At 45.8% G+C, this 21081-nt stretch overlaps 1 protein-coding gene across 16 annotated transcripts in view; it reads right to left on the reverse strand.

Annotated features, from left to right (window-relative positions):
* The window catches only part of ccdc88aa (coiled-coil domain containing 88Aa), a 52464-nt gene that overhangs the window by 11931 nt on the left and 19452 nt on the right, over positions 1–21081 (reverse strand). For 15 of the 16 annotated variants that reach the window (XR_002840201.2, XM_023828119.2, XM_023828107.2 and 12 more), the window contains 17 exons: positions 17624–17693; positions 12806–12864; positions 12453–12536; positions 12167–12304; positions 11264–11433; positions 7269–7350; positions 6806–6964; positions 6531–6677; positions 6236–6380; positions 5724–5908; positions 4427–4564; positions 2772–3842; positions 2428–2555; positions 1771–1912; positions 1091–1270; positions 832–993; positions 21–298 (listed from right to left, as the gene is read on the reverse strand). Coding sequence is in view for 15 of the 16 variants with exons in the window: in XM_023828119.2 (XP_023683887.2) it covers positions 21–298; positions 832–993; positions 1091–1270; positions 1771–1912; positions 2428–2555; positions 2772–3842; positions 4427–4564; positions 5724–5908; positions 6236–6380; positions 6531–6677; positions 6806–6964; positions 7269–7350; positions 11264–11433; positions 12167–12304; positions 12453–12536; positions 12806–12864; positions 17624–17693 (3338 nt within the window). In the remaining variant the exon portion in view is untranslated. Of the gene's footprint in view, positions 1–20; positions 299–831; positions 994–1090; positions 1271–1770; positions 1913–2427; positions 2556–2771; positions 3843–4426; positions 4565–5723; positions 5909–6235; positions 6381–6530; positions 6678–6805; positions 6965–7268; positions 7351–11263; positions 11434–12166; positions 12305–12452; positions 12537–12805; positions 12865–17623; positions 17694–19987; positions 20131–21081 lie in introns of those variants that run through there. The other variant, XM_023828116.2, reaches the window with a different exon arrangement.

A 21081-nucleotide genomic window follows, 5' to 3' on the forward strand; every position in this document is an offset into this window, starting at 1 on the left:
TGCCAAGCATGGAGACCCACCGGTCCTCCAGCTCGCGATGCTCCAGTTCCAGGGTCTTGTGCGCTGCCTTCAGGCCGCCATGCTTGCCAATGAGGGCCTCGTACTCGGAGGCCTGCCGCTCATGCAGCGCAGCCAGCTTCTCGTGGTCACGCAGCAGCAGCTCGTAGGTGGCGCGCAGGTCCTCGCGCTCCCGCAGTGCACCATCCTTCTCGCCCTCCGTGCTGGACAGCTGGCTCTGCAGCTGGGCATTCTGGGCTGTGAGACAGGCGCTCTGAGAGCTAAGGGTGGAGTTCTCCACCTGCAAGGGAAAGGAAGGCCTCAGTCTGACTGCAAGCAAAGAGCCAACAGAGTGACAAACACCCAAATCATTTACTCATTATTACTAATACATGGAAAAAAAAAAATCATAAAAATATATGTATACTTACAATCATAAAATGTAACACATGAAAAGGGGGCTGTCACTTCAAGGTGTGTCAAGCAAGGCTGGTCGATATATCATATTGTGATTATTCATATCGTCAATTTGAATATTGTGAATATAGTGATACAGCCTAAACGCTTGTGTTCTCGTATAATAGACAGTAATAATGCACTATTTTTACATGAATTCCATCAATGTTTGAGTCTGTTGTTGGTAATTTATCATCATATAAATTATAAAAATTCAAAACCACCTATCACATTTCTGTTTTCTACATATGAATTGTAGAATTACAGATAAGTTATCAATATTGTGAAAATCTCTGAAAATACTGTGATATTTTAGGCATTTCATCCAGCCCCAGTGTCAACATGAGGAACCTTCCGAACACACACTGCACAGCTTACCTGCACTTTGGCGTTCTGGGTCTGCAGCGTTGTGTTGTTCTCCTGCAGCGAGGCAGTCTGCCTCTGCAGGGACACAATCTGCGCCTGCAGGTTGCTGCTCTGAGTTTCTAGCTGCTTCAGCTGTGTGCGCAGCGCCTGCTTCTCTGCCTGCAGGGTGGCGTTCTGCGGAGGTGAGTTGGTGACAGCAGCCATCAGAGAGCCGTCAGAGGTTTGAGACGGCATGCCACCCGTGTTCAGCTGCGATGAGGGACACACTTACGTTCCTCTCCACCTCGATCAGCCGGTCCTTCACCTTCAGCAGCTCCCTCGTCGCCTCATGGCTCTCTTTCTCCCACTTGCTTACCGCCTGCACCTCCTCCTCCCCGGCCCTAGGTGGCGAGCTCTGCACCATGCGCTCCTCCTCCTCTCTTTGACGGAGGGCCTCGTAGTTCTTCTTCACCTGCAGTGGAGATCTTTGGTCAGCCTCGGCCAGTGACCCTCCCATCAGCCTCAAACCTCCGCCATGCCCACCTGAACTCAAATATATTACTATAATCACCACAAGAGCAGAGGCCAGCTGGAGAGGAGTTTGCAGTCTCATCTCAGCAGCAAATGCTGTAGACCGCTTCACTACTGTCCTGACAGTCATTTATTTACATTTACTTAGCAGATACTTTAATCCAGAGTGACATAACTGTGAATGCAGGGTGGGTCAGTCTCTGCAGCAATTAAGGGTTAAGCCCCTTGCTGAGGGGCCCAATTGTGATGTCTCTTTGCCAACCACGGAATTTGACCTGGTGACCTTCTAATCACAGGCACAGCGTCCGAAACCACAGAGCCACATGACACCCAGCCGCTTAGTCCCACTCCTTTTTATGCTGCTTAGGAGAAAGATGATTGAATGTCTGTATATGTAAATAGAATTTTAGGACATTGGCAACAGAGTCCCTGCAGACTCACAGTCTTCAGCTCCTGCCGCAGCTGCTTGTTGAGGTTGGATGACTCCTGCAACCGAGCCTCCAGGGCAGCGATCTTCTCCTCTTTGATCTCCAGGGACTTTTTCAGCGTGGACTCCAGCTTGGACTCCAGCAGCTTATACCTGCTGTGAAGAATAGAGATGGGGACACGACTGAAGGGCTGCATGGAGGAGGGCAGCAGACGGCGCGGTGGAGGCAGGCATGGAACAATCAGAACATTTCCAGGTAGCTTTATACCCCTCTGCCCCCCCCCGGGCATAGAACACTGATGATTCAGGAAATCTTCCAGAAGTTTTTCCAAAACTAGATTAGAAGTTTTTTGTTCCCTTGTCATATCGGTAGCAAACAAAATACCCCATCAGGCATTCTTTGAACCTAATTTTGCTGGGATATTCTACAGCCGGTTACGTACGTAAGGATTAAATCTCATGTGCCTCCTGAAACAGTGGAAGCGCCTCATCTTGCAAGGCAGATAAGGGGTCATAAGTACTGTATATCACTAATTGCTGTAAGCCAGTGATTAAACGGCTGCTTTGGCAAGGAACATGATCCCTTTATTGCCCAAGCGAGTACAAAAGCCAGGCTGTAACAGTTGGGCTGGACAGGACTTTGGCTGCATGTGTGTGTCTACGTGTAATACCTGTCATCTGAACTCTGCTCATCCTGGAGAAGCCTCTCCTTGTTCAAGCCGATCTTCTCCAGCTCATTGGTCAGCTTCTCCAGCTCATTGTTCATTTGTTGAGTCTTCAGTTTTTCACTGACCAGTTCCTGTACATTGTACATGGCACACAGACATAGCACTGTCACATATATGATCAAAAATCCTTTTGGAAACACCACAAATCAATGACATACATCAGTATTTAGCAATAATTATCACATTTAGCATGTCAATCAAAGTCTAGCATTTCCTGCTCTAACAGTTCATTTTTGTCTATGGAGACTCCAGATCAACAGTAATCAGTCAATAAGCCATGTCATTACCTCCCGTAAGGTCATCAGGGTCTTTTTGTCTATGGTAGCCTGTTTGACCAGCTCTTTGTTCTCCTTCTCCAGGTCTTTGACCCTGGTGCAGGAGTCCTTGAAGAAGATCATCTCTTTGCTGAGTGAACGGTTTTCCTTCTCTAGATGGGCGATACGGAGGTTGTCCTCGTCCATCTTGGAGTCTCGGATCTCAGCTTGCTGCCTCAAACGCTTGTTCTCCTTCTCCAGTTGCTTCTTGTCCTTCTCCAATTGTGACGTCTCCTGTTCCAGCACCTTGTTTTCCCTCTCAAGCTGCTCTAACCGTTTGCTGGAGATCTTCAGCTCCTCCAGGTTCTTCTGCAGGCTCTGGTTCTCCATCTCCAGATCCTGCAACTCCCCCTCCAGTTGCTGGATCTTGCGGCTGCTGTTTTCTAGCGCCTTCTGCAGTCGCTGGTTCTCGGTGTCCAGGCCCTGGCAGCTCACCTCTAGTCGCTCGGTCTTCTTGGAAGAGGCTCGCAGCAGCTCGAGGCTGCGTTTCAGCTGGCTTCGCTCATTCTCCAGCTCCTGGTTCTCCAGCTCCAGCTGAGCCAGCCTGGTACCGACAGATCGAAGGGCTTCATTGGCACGTCGCAGCTCAAGGTTCTCCTCGTCGAGCTGGGAGTTTTCCTTCTCGAGAGCTTCCAGCTGCAGGGCCGTGTTCCTCAGGCTGTCCAGCTTCTTCTTCAGCTGTCGGCCCTCAACCTCCAGCTGCGTGTTCTCACGCTCCAGGGCCTCCACCTTCTCGCAGGTGATCCCCAGGGTGGCCACACGCTTCTGCAGGCCCTCATTCTCCCGTGCCAGTCGTAGTGTCTCCAGCTCCAGCTCCTCTGCCCTCTCACCCTTCTCCTTGTAGAGCTCTAGGTCCTTGCGCAGCTGCTTACGCTCAAACTCCATCTTGCTAAGCTTGCCGCTGGTCTCCTTGATGGACTCATGGAGAACCCGGTTCTCAGTCTCCACGTCTCGGACCCGTGCCTCTGCGCTTATCTGGGACCGCTGCCGCAGGGAGGCGATGGTACTGCTCAGATGCTCGTTCTCCTGCTCCAGTACTTTCATCTGTGGTATGGGGAGATTGTGGTATGAGAGCTTGCTGAATGTCATGGGAAATGACACCCTGCCAAGGCTGAAATATAACACCATTATTTCTCAAAAAATTCCCCTGCCATTACATTTTATTATGATGCTGTGACATGAGTCATTAATTCAGCGGCAGAATATATGCTCTCAGTGCACAGCTATAAAAATAAACACACCCAGCTATATTATTCTTCTTCATTACAGCTATCTGGCTACTTAAAATGATTTAATAATGGCTCCAGCATTAAATGAATGCACCTGAAATTTATTTCCAAAAACTGTTGCTACTCTCCTAGTGTTTAATAGCGACACTGCTTTTTGCTAGCTAAGATGTGTTGGTTTCTCTTTGGGGGAGGGATTGCAGCACAGAGACACTGTCAAAGGTAGTCAATTATGTAGTTAATGCCTTATGACAGGATGACCAAAAGCCCCACCTCTGGCAATCCCAGAAGGGACCCAGAAATGTTCCTGTGTTATTTAATAAAAAAGTGACAAATCCATGAAAACCATCTGCAGCCGCTGTGCTCTGATATCAGTGGCCTGGCCCCCGCAGAGTGGCCTACCTGTCTGTCAGAGTTCTCCCTCAAAGTGTCCAGAGTCTTCTCCAGCTGAGCCTTCTCCTTCATCAGGTCCCCGCTCAGGCTCTCGACACCCTGCAGGCTCTGCCTTTCTGAGAGCAACTCGCTTTCCAACTGCTCCAGCTGCACAGGGGGTAACGTCACAGTAAAATGCACACTTAACCATTTACTGACCACACACCCATGCTACAGAATGACTTAGTTAATGACCTCATTCTGAATATCTTCAATCACAAGGTCCACAAAATTCATCGAGGCATGACCATATATTCTAAGCTATAATTCAGATACAAAGAGCTACCATAACAGACTGTGCTCGTTTTTAATGCTTGTTTTATTACCATCTTTAGTGGAATACAATGCACATAAACTTGATGTAACAGTCAGCTGATAAAGCTTTAATCTGCTCTAAAGCTTCCAGTTCCTCAGCATTCATTATTCACATGATGCACCACTCGTGATATGCCTTCCAACATGACTGTGCTGGACAGGAAGTGACACGCATTCATGACAAGTATGGACCACAGTGGGGAGTCTGACTTCCGTTTATCCTGCAGCGGCTCTGGTCACGCATGGGTTATCCAGGCAGACAGCTGGAGCCAGGCTCCACAGATTCAGTCTGCCTGCATCAATTAACACTCATTTCTCTCCAGCTGATTAACGACGGCTGTGGAGGAGGAAGTTCTGCATCATTTGCAAATGAGTGGTTCAGTCATTAAGTGTCCTGCAATGGTAATCGGAGGCTGCCTGAAAGGATCCAATTTAATGTTGCAGCTGTTCCCGTGTGTGTGCGCGTGTGTGTGTGTGTGTGTGTGCGCGCTCTGCCAGATAAGTATTATTAGAGCAAATAGGTTGAGTCACCAAAGTCTTTGTAAGCGGCTTTGCATGCGACCAGCCAATTGTGCGACATCTGGCAAAAAGCTCAGCTAATTTGAGTGAAATGCAAATTGATCTCAAAGCTGATGGAATGTATAGAGTTGGCCGTAAAGTCCTCGATGTGAAACCTGAGGATTTAGTCTATCTTTAGTTAGCAGGCAAGACGTTTTATGGCTTTTGTTCACTGAAAGCTTAGTATTAATTGGAGGACTGAAAGAAGTTTCCCATATGCAGGAAGAATTGCCTCGGAAAAAAATTCTCAAAAAACCTTGAGCATGTTTCTGGCTCTGCTTGACTTCTAAGGGAAGTGTTTCCCAGTCAGATCCTTGGGACCCACAGTGAGTTCATCTAGTTTTTCCACCACAAACGCAGCAGCACTAACCCAGGCCTTCATGCGCCTTCTCACCTTCTGGGTCAGTCTCTGGTTTTCAACCTGGACACTGAGCAAGCCCGGCCTGCCCTCCTTGGCTGGGCCCATTGCCGCCCTCAGTTCCTCCACCGTTTTCAGCAGGGCCTGATTCTCTTTCTCCAGCTTCAGAAGCCGGCTGGATGTCAGTTCATTCACCTCGTGGCCCAGGGACTTCTGCGGCACTATGAGGCAAAAGTAACGGCATTCCGCTGAGTGCTGCCAGCTCTGGGCCAACTTCCAGTCAGACACAGGCCAAACAAACACGAACACGGTCAGCACCTCTAGACAATCATAACACAACATTTATGGAATCAACCACCAAATGAGTGCGGCCTCAAAATAGAAACCTATTATGCCCTCTGATGAATCTGTGTAAACACTCTGTTGTGCAGGATGGCTACTTAGCAATAATTAACTGCAGGTGGTCTAACATTAGTCTGAAAAAATGTAGGTTATTAATTACTTTAATCAATCAAGCATAATTAAAATGTACCAATCTGCCTGCTTACCCTCGCAGTGGTCTGGTGTCTTGGAGAGCTGCTCCAGCTCCCAGCCCAGATGCAGGCTCTCCTCCATGCTCTGCTTCTGGGCCATCTCCAGGTTCAAGTTCTCCTCCAAAAGCTCTTCGATGCGCTTCCTGTCCATGTCCCGGTCCTAAGAGTACATGCATACTCTGAAATGGATTTTTGCTCCACAAAGCCCTCACAAGCCCCATGCCACAACCGAGAATGCCACCACAGATCATTAGCACGAGATCTCCAGGCTGCTTCTACAACGGAGACCCCACCTCCCAGAGAGACTCACCATTTCCATGTCATGGATTTTTGCCTTGAGCTGCAGGTTCTCCTTCTCCAGCTCGTGCAGCTTGTCAGAGCGTGCCCACGACCCCTCCAGCTGCTCCTCCAACATACTCTTGGTCTCCAGCAGTACCTGGTTGTCCTCCTTCAGCTCCTGCAAATCCAGAGGCCACACATTCATACACAGCCCCTGTTTTTCCCTCCCTATACTTTTAAAATTACGGAGATTAAATGAGCAGTTTCCATGACTGTGTTGATGTTTCCAGCTTCTCCTCGCCGTACCTCCACCCTGGCCTTGTAAAACTCGATGTCGTGCAACCTCTCCTTATAGCGCCCTACTTCACTCTCCAGCTTGTCCACTCGTATCGCCTTCTCTCTCAGGGCATCCAGCTCATCACGGTAAGCCCTGGCTGAGCGGGCCTCTGTCAACAGCTGCATGTTCTGGAAGATACATCCAAACACAAACCTCAGGTCAGCCACATGCTCTGGAAGATGCACCCAAATGCATATTACTGGTCAGCTACATGCTCTGGAGACACACCCAAGAGCAAACTACAAGTCAGCTACAGGTTCTGATTAATGGCTCTGAGATATTAAGCTAATTCTTCAGCAGGCTCTTCACAGCAGGTTGTGAGAGACACGTGTTGACAGCTCTTCAGGGCATTTTAATTCGCCGATTCGCTGGGGTGTTATCCATGGCGATCATGCAGGGTCTCTGTGCCAAATTGACCGCACAGCTCTCTACCTCCTGCTGGATTCGCTTCAGCTCCACCTCCATACTGTCCAGCTCCTGCCTGGAGTCCATGAGCTGCTCAGTCTTCTCCTCTCTGTCGATAAGAGACAGACAGATGGACCTTTTCAGCAAGAACAGAGAGCAGAGTAGTGGATGTTTGCTCAGCATGCGTCCATCATCACTATGTGACTTTTTACATTAAAGAAAACACAGGAAGAAAAGCACTACCACCCAGCACGATTGATCTTCTTATTTTGTGGCTGATTTGGATGACACACGGCCCTCATAGATTTACTGAGTATGCAACACAGCAATTTCAATTTAATTGTGCTGCATGTATAAGAAAAACCCGTAATTTACCAAATGTCTGAGTTTTTGTGTGTTGCATCCAGTTCCTGGATACTCTCGTCAGCCCATATTTCCAGCAAAAAAAACGCACCTCTGCCATAGACCAAAGCACTAGTTTTTGATTTGACCAGAAAATACTTCACCTGCAGAAGAACGGAGCTGTGTGTAACCACAATATATGTGTGTTTTATATATACACACATTGCTGGTGTGTGTATACATGTAATTACAGCCACGGACATACAAATCCAACAAACAAACTGAACCTGTTGTCACTGTACTGCTCCTAAAAAGCCCCTCTTATTGAAGGGACCCGTCGATGGCTGTATGAAGGTCACATTGTTGAGATGATTGCTTGGAAGGGTGCAAAATGTTATGTAAACAGATGCCGTGCACATCTTTCTTCATGCTGCCTGATCGCTGCACCAATGGCCGCTCAAGTACTGCCTTAGTATATAAGCTCTACCACTTTTGCACCAACAGGATGTACTCGTGATGAAAGGAGAAAATGCACATCTTAAGGAACCTGCCAACTTTATCACTTTATAATTATGCCACTCTGATGAGAAAAAAACAAGCAGACAATCACTGGTTGAATAACTGCACACAAACAAAGCTGCAACATATGTTTTTGACCCCAGGTGCTACAGCAGATCCTGCAGAGGCTGAAGGCCCACAAGCACAGGAGAAGTCACAGATACCCCTTTTCCACCAACGAGATGCTGGAGCCAGTGCTGGGCCGATTCTTAATACGAAACAGGTTTCACATGGTTCTACAGACAAATAATAAATAATTCTAGGCTACAAAAAAATGGGTCCTTGTTGATGGAAACAAGGTATAAGTGTGCGGATGTGTAGTATTAAAAATCAGTGCTGTCAGTGCCAAATTTTGTGTGCCAAACTATAAGAAAATATGAACCTCTTCAAACATCTAGTCACCTTATCACTTCCATATTTGTACTTTATGTCCAGCCACATCTAGAATACAAAGGTTTCCCATTTATTAACCATACAATGAAAAGAGGAAACTCATTAAAATCAATAAATCAAATCTCCAACTGTAAAAAATGGTCGGGTTCCTCCTGCCAAAATCACATCAACTCTTAACATGCAAAAAATACTAGTTTTTCCAGCTATTCTCACACTGCATGCCAATGATCTCAGATCTTGCTTTTTAATGTCAAGCTGGAGATGACAGCTCTCCGGTTCCTACGGGCTTCAGAGAAAATGATGCACATGTTGACATTCTAATGTATGCGAAGCGGTTCTTGGTGCTTGTTCAACAGGAAAGCGCTTGTTTGTACGAGTCACAGCCCTTGGGGGAGCAAGCAGAGAACATGACAGCGTCAGCTCCCTGCTTTCGGGGGCAACACGAGCTCGTAAATATACAGCAGTTTTTTTTCCCCCCATTTTTGAGATGTGGGTCAAAATGATTGCTGGCAAAACTACAAGGGCTCCAGTAACCTTCCTTACGCCACAAACATCACTGCCAGATTCACTGGGCTGCTGCAGAGAAGATGGCAGCGAACAGAAAGCAAAAACAAATTAAAAGCAATTCAAATGCATCCTGATTAAATAAAGAAAACCACAGGAGCTGAAACCGCTTGTAAAACTCCAAAGCAACACTGAAAGATTCAGCAGGCCTGCCATGAAAGAAACCTGCAATGGCAGCCATCAGAGCAGGCCACGCAAAGCACATGAAAACACACTCCTGCATGTTTCCCTGATTCTGCTACACGTACCGCATTGTGTCGCTTCACAATAGAACCTATCCACACTCAAAGCACCCTTTCAGTGCATCTGAATTTCCTGGGAGGCGACGGTCGAGGATGGTGCACAGACAAAGCAGCAGGACACAAAGAATTGACATGGACTGCCATGAGTACGCTGGCGTGGTTCTGCGCCGCAGTACAGAGTCTAAAGGGAGAGATCGCGCCGCCGGGGTCACCAACCTTTGGAACGTTTGGAACAAAATGATTATCAAAAAAAACCCACAAAGCCAACAACACATGAAACCCTGTACAGTACAGTATCACATAAAATGAAAAAGCTCCATCCTGAAGCTCAGAAAAAGTTCAGGCCTGAGCAACAGAGCCGGAAGCTTCATTGGAATCCATTTCAATTACAATCGCTTTGGCAGTCTCCTAGCTCTGCCTCACCGATCCCTACATCCTTAATGAATGTTTCCATAAAAATAAAACTATTTCTGTCGTGTCGTTTCCCTAGAGGGTTCAAAGCGGGCAGGGGAGGGGGGGGGTATGTGGGTTGGTAAGCTGAAGCTCCAGGAATATGAATACTCCACCCCCCAGCCCACCGCCCACCATCCGAGATTTAGAGGGGAATAATGAGTGTGTGCCGGCTGGCGTGCGCATGCTCCGGCCTCAGGCACGTTCTGGGGATCCCATAAGTCTGATGACAGCCAGTCCCCCTGGATTGCTGATGCCTCAACTGCAGCAGGTTCTCAAAGACCCAAAGACCAGCCGCTTAAACCCACCACTGTCTGGGATGCACAATGCCACCACTGTCTGGGATGCACAATGCCACCACTGTCTGGGATGCACAATGCCACCACTGTCTGGGATGCACAATGCCACCACTGTCTGGGATGCACAATGCCACCACTGTCTGGGATGCACAATGCCACCACTGCAAGCATGACAGAAGGCACCAGTAGCCATGCTGGAGGGTGGAGCCGCACTAAACTGCGACCAGGGAGCCGACGGCAGACGCTCATGACAGACGCCCTTGCTGAGCCTGAACGGAGGTAACGCACCAGCTGTGCGCCTTCCATCTGTAATCTCCACAAAACACCGGCACGCCTAATCCATCACCCGCCACACGCTTTGCTTTAGCCTGCGGGTGGGGACAATTCTGTAATGGTCACGCCATAATGTCAGCCACAGCAGACCGCAGCGCGAGGGCATTTCCCTTCTCGGTTAGGGGGATGAACGCAGACAAAAAGGTTAAAATGGGCTCCCGGTAAAAACATGGAAACTATGTAGGTCAACCGAGCACAAAGCCATTTATCACATCAAGCCATCTCGAACCTGGGCCAAAACAGACGTCGTATCAGGCACTCGCCCCCATGTGTCTGAGGAAGATACGCTCGTGGCTCAGCCTCCCCTCAGCTCAAACACAAATCAGGCTGCAGGCTTCACGCTCATTACTCATTAAAAAAATAGATGTATTCATTCTTCTAATGAGAAACGCTGTTCACAAACCTTTAATAATCAGTCAAGCAACTCATTCCAATCATTTTTTTCCCCAAAAAATTAATTGGTTTAATCATCCTCTTATGCTTACATACATGTTTTTTATTATGGAAGACCAAAACTAAGAATAACCAATGAAATATTAAACTTTCAGGTCTGGCCACTATTAGACTATCTTATAGACACGACCTTAACAGTACACAAAGCTTATCCATCCAATTGTTCAGTCATTTAATTGTTCAGTCATTTTGCTTGGAATTACGAGTCTTGATTACGTTACACACATCCTAAAGTGTAATAGTTAGCATTCTTAATACTAATACTAGAATTCTTAAAACTTTGAACCTGTCGGGCCATTAAACACGGATGATCCCCAAACCCGTGACAGTGATTCACCAGGGAAAATTGGTGTAACTGGGAACAGCAAGGAGCCAGCGGGGGACTTACAGCTCCTGACGGAGTCGCCGTATCTTGGCCTTGGCGTCGGCCAGCTCCACCGAGAGGTGCTGGCGGCTCTCGGTGCGACGCATGCTGGGGGAGCCGTTGGGGGACTGGGCCCCGGCCTCAGGAGGAGACCCTCGGCCGCAGTCTCTCTCCTGGGTCAGCTCCACAATTGCCTGATGGGGATAGGATGGACATGTATTTCCGAATGCCACACACAGTATTAGGGAGCAATGATCAGTTGATCCTGAGGGTTTTACATAAATTATATCTTCAACATAGTATTGACTATACCAACTTTAATTCACTAATGACCATGCGGCCATTAGCTAAAGAACTTCAAACTCAGTGCAGAAGACAGATTAAATTGCTATTGAGTTTAACAGCATCTCATCACCATGGAGATGCTCAGATGAGTTAAGGTGCTATTACCAGAAGCACATATCTTCCTGCCTTGTTCAGGGATGTCTGGATTATGGATCTGACAATGTTTAGGCCCTTCCAGGAGGGGGACACCACATCCCCAATAGGTGGGACCACTAACACACTCAAGAACAACCCGGGGGCACATTTAATCAGAACCCAACAGCGTGACTAAATTTGCTTCCTCTCCAGTGATAATTCATTGCACAGCTGAAGGGAGAGCATTTTAATTAAGGGAATCCAGCCCTGAGGTGGACAGTTTCATTTTACCAAACATGGAGGCGGGTGACCCCCTGCTCACCTAGCAATGCCTTAACTAGTAGGCTCTTTATTCATCCTGTATTTATTTCCTGCCTACTGCCCCCCCACACGGCTGGCAGCCAGCCATTCTACACGCCGCCCCATAACCTTTCATATTACAAGGGCACCTCTGATTTTTTAGGATTGATGAAAAACGGTCCCTCCGTTTTTTTTGACATTCTGTACCTCCAGCTGCTCGTCCCGTTCGTCCACGAGGCGTTTCAGGTGGAACACCATGTTCCTGGACAGGGACTCCAGGTCCTCATGGGACACGTCGCCCTCCACCCACTGCAGGTCAAACACGTTCTCCTGGTTGTGGGTCACCTATGTGGCAAAGCATGGGGTTTACAGCTTACAACTGCGCAGGACATCTGTAAGCTTCACAGTCAAGAATGAAACCATGGGCGATAAAAAAAAATAACTTGTATTATGTAATCTGATATGACGCACCAAATAGAAATTTGTTAAATACCTCCTGAATGTGAGATGCTATTGCCGCTTTTGTGTCGAAATCTAAGGTCTGGATCTTCTCGATGTACTCCTCTTTCTTCTCGCACTGCAGTGAAGAGACAGCAGAGAGGAGTCAGTCTCCTATCTAGAATCTGATGTTTATCCATCAGGATACCAGAGCTTCTGGTGCACAGGGTATGAGCAGCCCTCGGCCGTTCTCGTACCGCATGATTACCAGTTCTTTGCTTTGGATTAATTGACTAGAAGTTAGACATTTATCATTTGAATGTACACACTCATATGCCGAACTAGTGAAAGAGGCATTGTGGGAAGGTCACATGTGAAGGAGCAAGATGACATGTCGAGAGAGGTCACCTGAACAGCACAGCCCAACAGCAGCAGCAGCAGCTTCTTCACCTCATCCAGCCCTTGTTCTGCAAGGAAAATGTGTGTTAATGCAGAGCTCTGCGTATCAGTCTGACCCCCAACAACATCAGCAGCGAGAGCAAAGGTATCGAGTGTTAATGCTCCTGCTGGCTTCAGTCTCAGAGTGCTGCTCGTTCCCATCAGTGAGGTTCCTCAGCAGATGTGTAAATAATTTTGTGGCATCAGCTAAGTAAACAAACCTCAAAAACAGTGGTGATCCAAGCTCACAAAAGCATTTGTAGAGACCGATTTCATGGTTCGGCCACAAGTTATTTTAGAACCATGACATAAATACAAAGGACACGAATAGGCATTGAGAAAAAAGGCCTGGTACTGGAAACACTCCTGGCTTGTGGCATATTCCCTCCCCACCGAAGGGCAGCTTGGTATCACCGCAGGCGTGCACACACAACACACAACACAAGCTGTAATCAGCCTGCTGGACAGGATGTATATGCAAAGACATCAAAAAGACCAGCACTCCACTGTCCTGCAGACACCCAGCTGGATAACAGTCCAACGACAGAGCTTCCCTGCATGAGAACCAGGGTAAGCTGGAAGCAAAAAACATGCGAGTGACTTTAATGATCGATGCAAAACCAGCAGTTGGAGGAGGAAAGCGAGAATGCAGTATAAATGAAGAAATGAGGAAGAGGATGACAGAATGACGACACCCTCAGCTGCCGAGCTGCTAAACTGAGGGTGCAGATCGATTAATCTAGAGGATTGGTCGGTGGATTAACAGGCTGGCCGTCTGGTGCCTGGCTTGGGCCTTAATAAGCAAGTTCGTCAGACAGAGAGGAGAGCCTGCTGGACCAGAGAACCTGAGACGGCAAACAGGGGCTTAGGGGGTTTAAAAAAAAAGGAGCTTACTTCCAGAAAGAACTGCGACAGCAGCAGCAGACACTAGCACTCACACAGGACAGACACAACCCTAATGCGACTGGCAGATGTGTGACCACAGCTGGGCTCAAAGGGATAGTTGGAGGGAGCGGCTGCTTTTGGCTTGGAAAGTGGCGATAGAGCTCAAGGCCACTGGCCTTAACAGCTACAGGTTGCAGTAAGAGACAAGAGCTAATGGGCTAATGGTGAGGAACGACTCCATGAAAGTGCTGATAGAGACAAAAATCGATGCGAGAGTGGGTGTGTGTAATGGACCAGGAAGTAAGCAAGGTTAGCACACTTAACATTTCCCTGGCTTTGCTAATCATCCAATGGCATTCTCAGGTTCATTGCAAATTCATGAACACAATTCATAAAGGAAATATCCACTTTAGAGGGAAAAAAAACCCTTTTCAGCTTAACCAAAGATGTTCAAGGGTGTATTTTGACCATGATTACAAGTCAATGCGTTTTCCTTAGGAAAAGCAAACAGTGACCTGAACTGGAAATGTTAGTCTCCACACTAGTCACCACCAGGGCCTAGACATAAGGCCTGCACCAGTTTAACAGGCTGGACTTCGAGTCTATCAGCACCTGGTCACAGCATATGCCCTGCTCTTGCTACAACTGCATGGAGTTCACATGACCTTCCGCATGCTGTCAAATGGCCAACTGCTGCGGCTCAGCTGTGCCCAGAGAAAATTAAGCTGTCGTCAGGTCAGACTTTTAGCTTTGTATGAGCTTGAAAGCGGAAACAACATAACAGGTATGCATTAATTCAGAACCACAAAAAATGCAAAAATAAATATGACAAACTATGAATGAATGCCTCCCAGCATTCAGATCCATTTTGAGGAGTGTTTTAGTACAGCTAAAAACTAAAGATATATCCAACTGCTACTACTAGTATATAGGCAGAAATTGAAAGTTTGTGTTACAATCCAAAAAAGCTGTTGTTTCTGAAAATGATATTTCAGAGTACAGCCCTTGTCTGGACTCAGAGAAAGCACATCACATTCTGAGGCAGAAAACTTAGAACTGGTACAGAGATCAGTCACTTCATTTATATTACAATTATACTATAAATAAAGACACAAACAAGGCTATTGAGGAATAACAGTTAATATACTATGTGAGCTCATTAGTGCTCAAAGCATTGGACATTAAGTTATAATAAACTAGTTCAGGAGTGACCGCCTTTCGGCTAAATGAAGGAGTGGAGCAAGAAGAGAGACAGCCCAGCAAGATTATGCTGTGATGACAGATTTACATGGCGGGGGCGGAGCAGGTGGCATACTAGGGTACCGATTAACCATTAATATAACTGCTAATGTGCCCATTTTGCCAGACGGACACGTTCATACTGTGTTAATGTTCGTTTACGTAATTTCTCTTCATATTTAGACCATCATAGCCTCCAATTACTACCTTCAATAAAAATGGCCCACCCTGACCGTGATTTCAGAGTGTGATGAAACTGAACACTGCTATTGACGCTCAGATGCATCTAGAGTAGCACAGCATGCTATCAGGGCTGGAAGGGAAAAAAAGAACCTAAAGGTAGCCATTGAAATTTTCTACCGTGATAAGAGACGTGTGGCCTTGGGCTGGTACGTGTGTGTGCACAATGAAAGCCTCATGTGCAAGGCCAATAATGTGATCTATGAAGGAAAATGTCCAGAAGGGCTGAAGATAAGAAACAGGCTCTTGATGAATAATTTAAAGGGACTGACTGGAAGTGAACAAAGAACATATGAGAGGGAAGGAGGGGGAAGACAGGGGCAGTGAGAGAGAAGGCAGGCAGGGGATTAAAATAGCGAATGGAAGTTGGAGGCTTCCTGTAGATGGAGCCCAGCGAGTGGCTGAATCACAGTAGGCAATATTCTGCTCATCACAATGTCCCCCCATCCTGTCAGGAAACACATGGGCCGCGCCGATGCGGGTGAGCCACCGGAGCCTTGCCCCACTTCCTGCTCATCCATTGTGCACAGGAACAGGAAGCAGATCCTTCTGGGGAGTCACCAGCACACTCAGCATGTGTCAGCCCCGCCATCGGTCAGGCAGGACCCTTAGATATCACACTACCCATTTGCTACTGCTTTGATTAACGACAAAGGTTAACGGTAGCACGTGGGGGGGGGGGGGGGCAAGATTAAATTAAATCACATTAAAACAGGAGTTTGCTGGTTCATCTCCCTAACAAAACCATCTATAATATTTAAAAAAAGAGCATTGACATCCACTACATGAAAAATAAACCAAACTTAAAACTCCCTGTACTCTAAAGCATTCCTTCAACACCGTGAATTAGTACCAGTTAATAATTATGTTACCACATTCAAATTCTGCTAACATGGGCATTGTTGCCTCAAACTGCTGTTCCTCACCCATATGTGAAAGAAAATACTGACAGCAAACTGATGCCCACCTGTTTTAGCGGAGCAACGGTGTGTAAACAGTAGTTATTGTTCAACTTAAACGCATCAAGACAGCTGCTGCTGTCTGAGCATTTGTGGCACACATACAAGGTCACAGGCTAAGCTTCTGCAGGACAAAGCATAAAAGCTTAGCTGTTTTATTACTTTAACATTTTGTATGAATGTACCCCCTCATAAAAAATCACAAATGTTTCAAAGACCACAAAAAATATGTTAGTTTGTTTTGTGTACAAAAAGTAATAAAGTTACCTAACCTCCTGAAGCGGTCCAGAATAGGGTAAAACTATCAACAATTGATAGAGATGTTCCGATCGATCACGAACCGATTTAAAAAATTGACCGATCTCAAATATCAATTCCACAAATAACGAACATGGCAAAGGCACGGTCATCTCCAAGTTTTAGCAGAAATCTTTCAAAGATGAAGGATTTGCAATTTGTAACATATGTGCTGAAGAAGTTGCTCTGCCAAAGCATTCAACACCACAAACCTCATTAGATATCGGAGTCTTCACTGAGAGGAGTACGAGAAATATGAGCGCCACAGTTTCTTTGTGCTCCAATCACAGGTACAGAGTAAGCAGTTGTTCAGTACAGCCACACACATTTTGGATGAAAATACTCCTCTCTCAAAAAATGCAGAGATGCTTGTATTTCTCAAAAAAATACCTTCATTTCTTGGAGAAGCATAGGCCTGTCACAAACAAATCCTGAACATTTTTTGTGGTAGTATTTGCCTCTTGTCTTTTTGTTACATGAAAAAAACTTATTGTAACAGATTTGAAATTCATTCTTAAAGCAAGCTTTTTAGATTTCACTCCTCTGTTCGGCACCAAAAACCCTGATACCTAACTATTTTGACAAACGTCTTTGCCCAGGTCTTCAAATCTAACATTTGTCTATTGGAGTGCTGGATAGCAACAATTCTCTAAAAATATTCAATATTTGACACTCACTGTAAAAAAACAAACATGTGGTATAATGAACTATTGAGCTACTAAATAAAAGCTGCCTTTCATAAACTCTTGCGGCAAAGATTACTCCTTCACAGGCAACTCAAAGGTTATCACATCATAACTCAGAGACCAATCCCATTCAGATTATATGCCATTGCCCTGCATACCCCTGGGTTCAAAGGTCAATCACAAAGCAAGGAATAGTGGTATTCTGACAAGGAGGGAATTTTACATGCGATGAACCACTAGCTTTGTAAAAATTAATGAAATCAATTTGTCTAAGTGATACTGAAACAGCACATATCAAAACAAACAACATCCTGTTTCTCTGACTACAATACAAATATTAATCCTATGAATGTGGTGACAACTATTGAAATTTTACAGTCCTACAAGTTATGGGGTTCTGTGAGGCCTAAGGGCACTTAAAAGCTATGTGGTGAAAAAGACATGACTGTGGGTTGCAATTGAGGCAGACCTGGATGACTTACCAGTGAGAGGGTTTCTCCCCAGCACCAGCACATCGGGAAGGGGCATCATAATCAACTGCTGCAATGTCTCCTAGAAGAGAAGCAACATAAACAGATGAGGTCTGAAGAAGATCACAGATGGCTGATCCCAGACATTACAGAGGGGAGGGAGTATGCAGAGCAGGTCCCTAAAATGATACATCTCCTTGTCAGGTGATCACAGCAGCTATTGGCACAAAGCATTCTAAGCATTTTGTTCTTTGTAGGGGGTATGGCTGTTGCATGAATGGAACATCGTTCTTTAAAACGAAACTGTAGGTTTCAAGTGCATGTTCTACAATGAGCTAAGGAGATCCCCTACATTCACAATCCTCTACTCCATGTGCATCATTAATTCTACACCTCCTCCCAACAGAACACCTCCTGGTGAATTTTCATACAGTCCCTAGAAACAGGCAGCCCACAATTCAACCGAATGAGGCCTTGTCGGGCACACAAAGGCCATCTGCAGTGGCTACAAACTGCAGGAATCTGCCCTGAAGACTTATAACAGAAACCATGGAGGACACGGCATCATTACGAGGTCATTAGCTTCAGGACAGACGCATGGCTGTCAGGTGACCATCTGTATTCATGGTCTTATGCTTAAGTTTGCAAAACCGTGAAACGCTACAAACTTGTCGAACGATGAGAAGCAGGCAAAACTATTCCAAAATGCTTTGACAGCACTAACATAGCCGGTACTATATCTGGTACATCAAAAATATTCCTTGAGCTACTTTATACAAAAAACTGCAGGCTTCTTCATCACTAGAAAAAGTATGAAAGTTCTAACAATAACAGCTTTCAGAGAAAAGTCAATATAACAAGGTACCACACTTCAGACAGTATAATATCTGGCTCGCTGTATGGTGAGGGATACTTCTACCTCACCAGAGCTTCCATGAATCAAATTTTTGGATTGCCCCTAGTGGGACACAGGTCTCTCGATTACAGAATAATAAAAAAATATATATTAAAAAAAGCTCATTAATAAATAAATAAAAAATCATAACAGAATGGGGCAGCCAGGTCTGCCGGTCATGAGGGATCATCTCTTCCTGCCAACATTTCAGTGGGCACCTCGCTGCCCAGCGTGCCAAGGCGGCCACAGTTATTGGTGTAAGACGATGACTCAAACATGGCCCGTGGCCAGAAAGGGAGGCCCGCTGGAGGCGGTTCCATAACTGCTCTGAATTTCCTTGAAATATCCATACGATCCAAATGCCAACCCATTTACATTTCATGCTGCAATTTCATCTTATCTGCAAGTCTGCAAGATCTGGTGCAAATCAAAGGATGCATCACAACGATACATGAATGAAATGAACGTTGTCACAGGCTTAACTGTCGACTGACTAGCTATCTGCTTCACGGGTGAATGTCTTTGAGGCCCATGGGTTGGGCTTTCTCCAGGCCCAGCTGGAAAGGTTTGGTAACTGGCAGCATGCCTCCCCCACCAGCACACACACAAACACACCCCTCTTTCAATAGCAAGCCTGATGAGTTTCATATCAACGTTACTGACAAGCAAGCAAGCAGGTTTCCGAGACCCTAACATACAGCAGTTTCGGGGTTCCCATGACAAACACGCGACTTGTTTTCCATTGAACTGTTGCAGTTAACTCACAGGAATGAATGAACACCATTCATTGCGGTGCCGGCTTTGGAAAAAGGAGTCAACTTCACTAAACACAAGGCGGGCCCTTTAAACAGAAAGCCATTCAGTCCATGCCATTAAACCTCAGAGAGGCTCCCTGACCGAGACCCAGACTTTGAGCGTAACGAAGGGGCAGCAGCCTCGGTGTCAGGCCGCTGTCGTGCCCACGTCTGGGCCCACCTGGAGCAAAGCCAGTGCCTTTCACTGCCATCATTTGCTACATTTATTCAGCATGAGGCCAGTAAACTCAAGAGCAGGCAAATTTAAATCAGTCACTTTTAGCTACCAAGACAGACGCGGACAGAAGACTTTGTTAAGTTCAGAACACAGAAGAGGAGCTGTTAACTACATCAGCCTAGTACAGCAGATTCATAACTGACCTAGTAGGGTTAAAGTCCCGCAAGGACTGTGTCCAATGCTGTCAAACATAAAAGACGCAGAACTATACATTGACTGTTAGGAGAGGTATAGCTGACTACACACGAAAGAACCAATGAGGATCCTCCTGTTGGTAGTCACATATAAATAAGAGCATCTTGAACAGATCAAGGTTAAACCCACTCCTGAGAGTCAAACGGCTTTTCTTTTGACCACCATTGTGCTTGTGGTCCCTCATTACTTCCTGACCAACAGGAGCCTGGCTTTCCTCTTCGGCAATGGAGACATTCTTCTTCTCAAAGGCCTACCCTTGAATGCGTTTTGGACACTTCCGCCAAGGTATCCAAGGCAAAACAGGCCTGCGTTGTTCAAGCTGCCGGGCTACCAGCCACCGATTTAGCTGGCATGGAGCACGAGGGTGTCCCCAGCTGGAGGTGTTAGCTCTGAAGGGAGAGTGAGAAACACCCACAGACGAGCCTGGGTAAAACTGGGAATAGATTAGGGCTGCAGCTATCAATTATTTTAGTAATCGGGTATTCTATCAATTATTCCTCGGAAATACTTTTGTCTTATTAAAGAGCAATAGTAATTATTCAAAAAAGAAAAAATAGACAGGTCTCTTAAAATGAAGAACTCATGGGTTTCCTTTTCAGGAACATTTTTAATGATTGAACTCCATACAACTGACAAAAGAACTAAACCATTTTAGTACATTTATGTACATATTTGTTTTGTTTTGTTTTTTTAAAAAGAAAACACTTTCTTAAATGTAAAAATAATGTCAAATAAAATTACTGAAAAAGGTATGCATATAAGCCATAAATTAAAAATGGTCTTTATGTATTCTTGTACATTTATAGGAGGCATAAAAAAAAGGTTCTGACAGGATTGTATCTCCTGGATGAGGTAGGAATGGTGTGTACATGTTCATGTGTGTAAGTGAATGTGAGTGAGAGTTTGCTCAAAATGCTGCCGGTCAACTCAGCAGCTTGCTGAACTGAACATGGTGTAGCTGCCCGAACAAAGCTGTCCATAAGACTGATTTACTGAAAAAGAGAGGAAATAATAATGGTAATTCAGTGTCAGACTTTTACTGGCCCCAGACTGTTGGGGGAGGAGGGTGGGTAATTTTTATATTATATTTATATTATTTACATTATTATAATTATGTAGTGTTATTCATATTAATCTAAATTTCCAAAATAATATTACTAAAGCCTTGAAATAGATGTAGTTGAGTACACCCCATGATCCCCTTTAGACTGACCCCTGCATGCTGCAGGTATCACTGTGACAAAGTGTGAAGGCTGCTGTCAGCCTGCTGCAAGTTGCCAAATTTAAATAGTGTCAATAATCCTCCGAGTGAAACACAGCGATCACTAAGCAGTACACAGTCGTGCAG

Source organism: Paramormyrops kingsleyae, chromosome 3, assembly GCF_048594095.1.
Source record: "Paramormyrops kingsleyae isolate MSU_618 chromosome 3, PKINGS_0.4, whole genome shotgun sequence".
Taxonomy (NCBI): Eukaryota; Metazoa; Chordata; class Actinopteri; order Osteoglossiformes; family Mormyridae; genus Paramormyrops; species Paramormyrops kingsleyae.